The sequence below is a fragment of the Dipodomys ordii genome, unplaced genomic scaffold, assembly GCF_000151885.1.
Source record: "Dipodomys ordii isolate 6190 unplaced genomic scaffold, Dord_2.0 Scaffold2, whole genome shotgun sequence".
NCBI lineage: Eukaryota > Metazoa > Chordata > Mammalia > Rodentia > Heteromyidae > Dipodomys > Dipodomys ordii.
Window position 1 is genome coordinate 24,065,445 of NW_012267218.1, and position 9,889 is coordinate 24,075,333.

The 9,889-nt window shown below is 44.8% G+C and overlaps 1 protein-coding gene across 1 annotated transcript in view; it reads left to right on the forward strand.

The window, feature by feature from the left end:
- Window positions 1-548: 548 nt before the first annotated feature.
- The window catches only part of Heatr4 (HEAT repeat containing 4), a 32,842-nt gene continuing 23,501 nt past the window's right edge, over window positions 549-9,889 (forward strand). The window contains exons 1-6 of the mRNA XM_013017866.1: window positions 549-1,644; window positions 4,076-4,263; window positions 4,533-4,673; window positions 5,865-6,068; window positions 7,557-7,706; window positions 9,268-9,423. Of these exons, the coding sequence (XP_012873320.1) occupies window positions 749-1,644; window positions 4,076-4,263; window positions 4,533-4,673; window positions 5,865-6,068; window positions 7,557-7,706; window positions 9,268-9,423 (1,735 nt within the window). The 5' untranslated portion in view covers window positions 549-748. The remainder of the gene's footprint in view (window positions 1,645-4,075; window positions 4,264-4,532; window positions 4,674-5,864; window positions 6,069-7,556; window positions 7,707-9,267; window positions 9,424-9,889) is intronic.

The window sequence follows — 9,889 nt, forward strand, 5'->3', positions numbered from 1 at the left end:
GAAGGAGAGTTTGAATCATCTTTCAGATTTTACAGTATTACATTTAGGGGAATCTTCAAAATTCATCAGGTTTTTGTATTTTGTTTTTCCAGTAACCAGGGTCTGAACTCAGGGCCTGTGCTTGCTCAGCTCTGGGACTCTATCACTTGAGCCACAGCTCTAGCCTGACAAGTGATTTCTTTTTTTGTTTTTGTTCTCTGGTAGTGCTGGTGTTTGAGTTTGTGCTTGCTAGTCAGGTGCTCTACCACTGAGTCACGTCTCCAGCCTTTATCACGTTTTAACTGGTAGCATGTTCTACAACCTACTCCTACACTTCTAGCCCAAGTTTTACAAGTGCAGAGATATTTGTGGCTGCTACTTATTGGGATGGAAGGTCCCAGTCTGCAGTTGTACAGGAGACATGCCATTCTTCTTTGGTTCTACAGGGGTTCTGGAGGGGCTGTCTACTGGAAATGATAGTCCTGACATAATGCTGGTCCAGATAACTTGTCAATTTGGACACTATGGAACCTCCAAACCTTGATGTAGCTCTAATAGCCTTCCTTCCTCTCTAAGCATCTTTGGAGGTGCTAGTGATCCAATACTGCTAAATTCTTCACCCAGTGCATCTAAGATCTGATTCCTAAGGACGTCTATTACAGTTTGTAAAGAGCTCTCTCTGGTTCCTCCCTACAACATTACAGGTATCCGGACACTGCAGACCTTACCTCTAGACTAGCAGTGTGGAAAACAGTATTTGCTGGGAAATATGCCCAGGACCAAAAAGAAAAAGACCCCTCTCTCCCCTCATGGCCCTCCAACATTCTCCTCTCGGTTGGGATGGGGCATAACTTTCTACTACCCCAGACTGAGAGACAAGGAGGCCTGTTCCCCCGTCTCCTGTGTGCCACCTGTCTTCAACTTCAGCCCGAAGCACTGTGCGCACCTCAAGAACCAGTATCTGAAAAAGGCTGCCGCTAACCTGACCTTCTCTCTGGAGGTGGGGTTGCAGCGGGGGTTGCCCAGCATGTCTTACAGTCAATACAACTTTAACCACGTCTACAACACCGATAACATCATCCAGCCTCGCCAGGTCAGGGTCAGGACAGTCCTACCTGAGAAACCTGTCCAGTACAAGTTCCTGTATCCCGAGGGTGCCTTAGCAGAGGACACGTCCCAGTCTATAAAGACAGAAAGCCCCGCCAGTGCTAAAAAGAAACTCCAGCCATCGAAGCCAGTAAGTGTGCGCAGGGAAGCCTTGCACTCTCGTGTCCGTCATCCCCGCAGGATTTCAGATCCACTGGACCTGCCACGGTCTCCAGATGTGAATCTGCAAGAAAGGGAAGCCTGGCTTCTGCCTCGTGAGAGAGAGGTCAGAGCCTGGGAGGCCATTGTGCTGGGAAAGCTGAACAAGCGCACCGCGCGATGGATCCAGAGCAAGTTTCCTCAGAGACCCGCACCTGGCGCAGTGCCCAACAAGTGGCAAAGCTTCTTGCACCAGCAGTATGACTGGAGCCACATCCGGGATGAACTCTCCTCTGCCAGCGACCTGGAGCTCCTCAAACAGCTGGAGGCCGAAGAGACTGCAGAATTGGAGGATGAAACTATCACCCTGCACTCTGAGGAAACAAAGAAGCCCGATCTGCTGCTTCCTGTTTACTACAGGTAGGCTGGCCAGGGTCTCCCTGGCCTTATGTGAACCTTTGAGAACCCCCTGGCTCCCCTTCTTCAAAGTCTCCCACTCCTGATCTTACTTGTTGACTTACTGGGGATGGAACCCAGAAAGGGTTCACACAGGTTAGCAAGCATACTACCACCTGATCTGCATCCCAAACTCATATTGTATTCCCTTGTGCCCTTTCTCTTCAACCATGTTCTCCATTAGCAACCTGCTCTCCTGAGATCTCAAAATAAGGGTTGGGAATGCACACCTATAAAACTAGCATTTGAGAGGCAGTGGCAGGAAGGTTATGAGCTTGATGAAATCTAGGGCTATATAATGACTTGAAGGCTACCCTGGACCCTGTCACACACACACACACAAAGGAATGAAGAGGGGGAGGAAGGGAAGGAGAGAGGCTTCACAGTCTATACCACTGGGTTAGATATTTTGTTATGAGTGGCTGTCCTGTGCTCTGTAGGATGGTAGCAGTACCCCTGGCCTCTCTATTCACTAGATGCCAGTAGCAATCCTCTCTGAGTAGTTACAACTAAAGATGCCTCAGTACAGCCAAATGCCCCTAAGGAGCAAAACTACCCCTAGTTGAAAGCCATTGCCTTAAAAAGTTTGGTTCTTGGGGCTGGGAAGGTGGCTCAGTGGTAGAGCACTTGCCTTGCATGCCTGAGGCCCTGGGTTCAATTCCTCAGCACCACATAAGCAAAAAGAAAAAAGCCGGAAGTGGCGCTGTGGCTCAAGTGGTAGAGCACTAGCCTTGAGCTGAAGAGCTGAGGGACAGCGCCCAGGCCCACAGTTCAGGCCTCATGACTGGACCCAAAAATAAATAAATAAAATAAAATATTAAAAAAAAAAGTTTGGTTCTTGCAGGTCTCTGTAATCCTAGCTACTCAGGAGGTTGAGATCTGAAGATCACAGCTCGAAACCAGCCAGGATAGGAAAGTCCATGACTCTTACCTCTAATAAACTACAAAAGAAAAATGGAAGTGGAGTTATGGATCCAGTGTAGAGTGCTAGCCTTGACAAAAGGAGGTCAGGAACAGCACATAGGACCTTAGTTCAAGCCCCAAGACCAGCACCAAAAAAAAAAAAAAAAAAGATTTGGTTCTCAGCCTTCCCTAGAAGTCAGACTGTTGATCTAACTACCCTCAGAAATGCCTCCAGACTGAGAAATAAGACATTTACCTCATGGCACTGAGGTTTATATCTTGCCATATTTTGAATAAGGAGGCAGCATGTTACTTCCCCAAATTCAACCAACTGCAGGACTGGGAACTAAGCAACCTGAGAGAAGATGACTCCATATTTCTCAGATTTCTTGCTTCAATTCTTTCCTTTGTTTCCCCCCAGTCCTGGGGCTTGAACTCAGGGCATGAACACTGTCCCTGAGCTGCTTCTTTTTTTTTTTTTTTCCTGAGCATCTTTTGCTCAAGGCCAACACTCTATTACTTGAGCCACAGCACCACTTCTGGCTTTTTCTATTTATATGATACTGAGGAATCAAACCCAGGGCTTCATGCATGCAAGCAGTCTACCACTAAGCCACATTCCCAGCCTCTTCCTTTAATTCTATTTCTTCCTTTCTTCCTTCTGGAGCTATCATTCATATATATATATATATATATATATATATATATATATGACTTCCCAAGGGAAATAAAGGGAATGGAATTCTATTTATTTGCTGATTTATTGAACAAATACAAGTTGTATTCTTGCTACTTTCAGGTAGTCTGTGAAGTGCTAGCAACAAATGAGTCCAGTCAGTGGACAGACATTAAATAAGCACACACACATACTAGATAGTATAAGTAATGTAGAAGGTTGGATTCCTCTCTCCAAATCCATGCAACCTCTAAGGGAGCTAATGTTAAAAAAAAAAGAAAATAAAGAGAAAAAAAAAAAGATTGTGCTGGCTGGGTGCTGGTGGCTCACGCCTGTAATCCTAGCTACTCAGGAGGCTGAGATCTGAGGATTGCAGTTCAAAGCCAGCCAGGGCAGGAGAGACCGTGAGACTCCTATCTTCAATAAACCACCAGAAAACCGGAAGTGGCGCTGTAGCTCAAGTGGTAGAGCGCTCGCCTTGAGCTGAAGAGCTGAGGGACAGCGCCCAGGCCCAGAGTTCAAGCCCCACGACCGACAAAAAAAAAAAGATTGTGCTGGAAGCATGGCTCCCCTGTAAAATTGCCCAGTGGCTGTAAGGTGGCTCCATCAGTGAGGGCTGAGGTAGCTGAAGACAGGTCCCTCTGATGGCTTCACATTCAAATGCCACCTTGGGAATAAGAATAATAATGAAAAACAGGTGTTCTTCAGATGCTCATGCAGGAACTGAACTTAAGTGGGCTTTAGAGCTGTGGACCAAACAGAAAGAGGAACACTTTCCCCTTTTCTTTCCCTTCCCCTCTCTCTATCCCTGCCAAGATTACCAGGTTACTCTCCACAAGAAGAGACAACTGAAGCCATGCCTGACAATATGACAGCTAAGGATCTCAAGGAAATTAAAAGACCCATAGAGCCAGTAGAGGAGAGCTCCTTTCGACAAGTGAATCCTAAAGCTGGAGAGTTTGCTTACTCTACAGACAATGTCTTTGAGCAGGAGATTTACTTTGGTAATAGCACTGAGCGCTGTGGGGGGCAGAGGTGAGCTTGGGACAGGGAGGTAAGGACAGCTGGGGACAGGAACAGTCCCGATGGGGATGACCCCAGGTGCTTGCCGTCTATTCCCTGGGGACTAACACAGGACTTTCCAGAGGGTGAAGGAAAGTGCTGGTGGAAAGCAAACCGTTCTCTCTTCTCCCTCCTGTGTGTACTTTACTAAGGAAGGAGTGGACGGACAATGGAGTTGCAATGTCACCAAGAGTTGTTTTTTTATTCACAGATGAAGTCAAGATTGTCCACCAGATTGGTGGAAGGAAGGACCAGATTCTTCTGGAAAATGCCCATAAGTACAGCAAGCAGCTATCCAAGATCTTTCCTGAAACTCCAGAAAAGTGGAGTTCCCAGCCTGTTCCTGAAGCACGTAAGCAGGAAGCTGGTAGTGGGGGGCTGGGTCATGATGGAAGTGTGGCTACTTCTTTAGTTTGTGGGCCAAGTCCCTAGTTTCTAGGCTGAGGCACCACCAGCAATGAAAAAAATCACCTCATAAAGCTACACTGTATATTGTTTAGTAGGAAGAGATTGGGTGGACCATATTTTCAGTTAGACAGATATAATTTTGGTGTAATCAAGTGCGTTAGTGTCATTGCAATAGTCCAGGTATCTTAACGCCTCAACATGAAGTACATCAAACTCCTCACCCCCCCCCCCACTGTCCCCTATTCCCTTGGGCTGACTCAATTTTCCTAATCCATTCCTAGGCCCACCCTTGCCTCAAATTTTAGTCTTCCCTTCTTATAAGTTTCAGTTTCATGAATATATCACCATAAGACAAAGATTGTGGTAGGAAGCAAGAACACACACACATTAGCAATGTAACAAAATGCGCCCATCCCTGAAGAAACCATCTCTCCATTTCCCATTACTTTCTTCTTTGTAGCATCTCTGTTCAGAGGATTCCTATGGTGAATAGACACTAATAGTAGTAGTGACTGAGACATTCTTTTTTCGGCAAGCTCAAACAATGGTCATTAGTGCTACGGGAACAGGCAATGGCCGCCGGGGTAGAGGAGGTGGTAGTAAGGGCAGCTATGGACAGCTTCCCCAACATACACGTTCCTTTGTCAAGGGTCCACAGTGACAATGCATGGAGAAAGTACTCCCACAAATCTTCAGTTGCACCTTGGCAAGTTATTTGTGTTCCTGATGATTTATTCTACTTATAAAAAGGTTTATTTCTGCCGGGTGCCGGTGGCTCACCTGTTATCTTAGCTAATCAGGAGGCTGAGATCTGAGGATTGTGGTTCAAAGCCAGCCTGAGCAGGAAAGTCCATGACACTCTTATCTCCAATAAACCACTAGAAAACCAGAAGTGGCACTGTGGCTCAAGTGGTAAATTGCTAGCCTTGAGCTGAAGAGCTCAGGGACAGCGCCCAGGCTCAGAGTTCAAGCCCACAACAGACCAAAAAAAAAAAAAAGTTTATTTCTTTATCAAAGCAAATTACTTGGTTGTTTTGCTTTGGTGTTATAAGAATAGGAATGAAGTGCTAGCTGGGACTACTATTGGCAGGGCCTAACACAATCAAGTGAGGCCTCATCCTGTCCCATTGTACAGCTTTTAGGCCTATGAGAGGAGCCCAGCGTTGGATTGCTTTGCCTACCCTAATCAAGGATCAGACGATGCAATTAGGTGAGGAAGATACGTCCATCAAGACTAGGAGACTGAAGAAGCAAGTGACTCCACTGAAGGAAGAAGTGACTTGGGAACTGGTGGTCCTACGGAAGATGCTACAGGAGTGGAAGAAAGCCTGGGAATTCAGTGAGTCAAAACAGGGCCAAGATAACTGGTGTGTATTTCTGAGGATAAAATGCAGGCAACTGGTATTAAGGACTTCAATTGTAAAATTAAGGTTATTATGTATCTGCTCTTCCTTCAAAGATAATTAAGGACCAAGTTGAGCCCTTGGCAAAGTAATGGCCTAGCTAACACTATTGGAAGCTACAATAGTTGACAACTCTAAGACTGTCAACCTTCAGAAAATAACAGACTAATTTAGTTAGTGCAGGATCCGACTAGGTAAACTGGGTCAGGAAACAAAAAGGTTGAAAACAGATGCTGAATACAAGCTAGAGTGGAAGCTGGGCACTGGTAGCTCATGCCTGTAATCCTAGCTACTCAGGTGGCTGAGCTCTGAGGATTGTGGTTCAAAGCCAGTCCAGGCAAGAATATCCATGAGACTCTTATTTCCAATTAACCACCAGAAAACCAGAAGTGGCACCGTGGCTCAAGTAGTAGAGCGTTAGCCTTGAGCTCAAGAGCTCAGGGACAGCAACCAGGCCTGGAGTTCAAGCCCGACAACCAACAACAACAAAAAAGCTAGAGTGGAGAGCACCTACACATAGTAAGAGCACAGAATAAAAAGTATTCCTGCAAAGAAAGATGTTAGCAAAGAACATGAACACATAGTAAGAGCACTGAAATAAAATTATTCTTGCAAAGAGAGCTATTAGCAACTGAAATGAGGAAGATACTGAAAGCTGGATTGAATAACCCTTAAAGGCAAGAAAATCTAATAAATAAATGATTACTTTGTTGTACGAGGACTGGAGATCAGTGGTAGAGTGTTTGCCTAACAAGCACAAGGCTTTGGGTTCCATCCCTGTCAAAGGGTAATAGCATTTGTTGACCTCTTTTCTTTTAGTTTTCAAAATAAGCCTATGCAAACTTATTTGCTTATTTATTAAACCCAGGGCCTCAAACATTCTAAATAAGTTCTCTACTACTTGAGCCATACCCTCTGAACTTTCATTATCTTGCCTGCATTTTCCAGTTAACACATTTAACCTAAAAAGTAATCCAGTATAAATGAGATTATCAATTTTTTGCCCTAGCTGGTCTTCAACTCCTGGGCTCAAAGTCTATGAGACTCTTTATCTCCAAACAAACCCTCAAAAGCTAGAAATGGAGCTGTGGCTCAAGTGATAGAGCACTAGCCTTGAGCAAATAAAGCTCAGGGAAAGTGCTCAGTCCCTGAGTTTAAGCCCCAGGATTGCCAAACAACAAAAATAACCATACATTATTTAAGGGGAAAAAAAACTCAATAGAGGATGAGTAGGGGCAATTATCTGAGAGGTAATTAAATAATCAAAGAATTAACTTTCCTAAAGAGATCCTTTCTGAATTCTTTATTCTTCTGAGCTAATATTTTACTTGAGTAAATATTGAGAAAGGGGGCTTTTGTCACTATTTTTAGCACAGTTCTAACCCTAACTAGGTTCTCTTCTTGCCATCTTCATTGTGATATAGTTATTGAGTGGCACCATGAGACAGTGGAGAGCCTAAGGCAGAGCTTGGTAAACATGTATGATGACATTCGTATACAAGCCATCGTTACATGCGCCACAGCTGCTTTGGAAAGGCCAAGGACTACTATCACACAAAGTGATTCAGGTGAGAGCAGCTTGAGAACATCTACAGTTTCATAAAGCCACTGAACCTCTAAACTGATAGGGGCCTTGAAGCTTAGCTGAGATTAAACAAAGAGGTACCCTTTCCTATTCTACTTCAGAATTTGGGCTAGTTGCTCTTTTGGTAAGGGTATGATGTAAGGTAAATGCTGTAATTCTTCACAGGCATGCCCTTTGTGGATTAGAATTTTTTTGGGGGGGGTCGGTCATGGGGCTTGAACTCTGGGCCTGTGCACTGTCCCTGAGCTCTTCAGCTCAAGGCAGGTGCTCTACCACTTGAGCCACAGCACCACTTCTAGTCTCCTGGTGGTTAATTGGAGATTCTTCCCTGATGGGGCTGGCTCTGAACCAAAACCTTCAGATTTCAGCCTCCTGAGTAGCTAGGATTACAGGTGTAAGCCACCAGTGCCCAGCTTGTGGACTACAAATCTATCTATTGAGATGAGATACCAGACATTTTACTGCTTGTGGAACACAAGTTTACACAGAGCAAACTTTATACTCCAGAACACTGTGAAATGCTACATAACCAAAATGCTACATAACCAAAGAATGCGTGACACTGCTACCCTATTAATAGTGTTTCTGTCTTATGTGTGGACTATCATAGTTTTGTGAACCTCCCCAGTTAGTTCTGGAATGATATATACCTTGCCTAATTCAATCAGAGTTGAAAGGCAGAGTGCAACAATATAGAAGTACAAAGTATTGCTTAAGTGAGCTACAATTATTAACAATATAAAACCTCATAGGGCCACATGCTGGTGGATCATGCCTATAATCTTAGCTATTCAGGTTGATATCAGAGAGTCAGATTTCAAAGCCAGCTTAGGCAGAAAAGTCCTTAAGACTCTTTTTCCAATTAATCAGCAAAAAGCCAGAGGTGGAGGTGTGACTCAACTGGTGCCAACCATGAGAGAAAAAAGCTAAGTGAGTGTGCAAGGTTCGGAGTTCAAGCCTTGGTACGAGCACAAAAAGTAAAACAAAACAAAACATCATGGGGTAAATAGGTGGGGTTAGGAGAGACCATTTTTTTGGGGGGGGTCCGGTTGTGGGGCCTGAACTCTGGGCTTGGGCGCTGTCCCTCAGCTCTTCAGCTCAAGGCTAGCACTCTGCCACTTGAGCCACAGCATCACTTCTGGATTTTTTCTTTTTGCTTATGTGGTGCTGAGGAATCGAACCCAGGGCCTCAGGCATGCAAGGCAAGCGCTCTACCACTGAGCCACCTTCCCAGCCCTGAGACCATTTGTTTTTTATCACTGAAAATAATGATGAAGGTCACCCTAACCTACCTAGAAACATTCATCTTTGACCTCAATACCAGAGGCCAGATGATAAAAGATCAAGAACTGGAATACCAGCTTAGATACAAACTCTAATCCCCTGAGCAGAAGGAAGCAAAGTTGAACTGTGACTTTATTAATAAATATTATAAGCACCTGCAAGAAACAGAAGCCTTGGGAAGGAAGTGGTGTACATTAAAGAGAAAAGCAAAGAGCTGGTACTCTTACCTCACTCTCATTTAATCACAGGGTTTGGGAAAATCCCAGTTATCAAGGACTTGCCAGATGCTCTACAGCCTGCCCTGGAAGCTGCTCTTTATGACAAGAATTCCAATGTGAGGATGGCAGCAGCATTATGTCAGTATGCAATACAGACACATAATCCACGTGCCCAGGACATCATGCAGGATGTCCTTGTGCAGGGTGAGCAATGCCTTCTTACTCCAGATGTAGGGATGGGAAAACAAGAGGATATCTCACCATCACCCATTTTCCTAGTCTTTCTCTCTTTACAATCATGCTCTGTAAAGTTGGGTTTATGTTAGAATATTCAAAAGTTAGTTTTTCTTGGGTACTTTTACAAAGTTTCTCATATGTAGACTATGCTTTTTTTTTTCTTTTTTTGTTGGTCCTGGGGCTTGAATTCTGGGCCTGGACACTGTCCCTCAGCTCTTCAGCTCAAGACAAGCACTCTACCACTTGAGCCACAGCGCCACTTCCAGTTTTCTGGTGATTTACTGGAGATAAGAGTCTCCAGGACTTGGGGCTGGGAAGGTGGCTCAGTGGTAGAGCACTTGTCTTGCATGCATGAGGCCCTGGGTTTGATTCCTCAGCACCACATAAGCAAAAAGAAAAAGCTGGAAGTGGCACTGTGGCTCAAGTGGTAGAG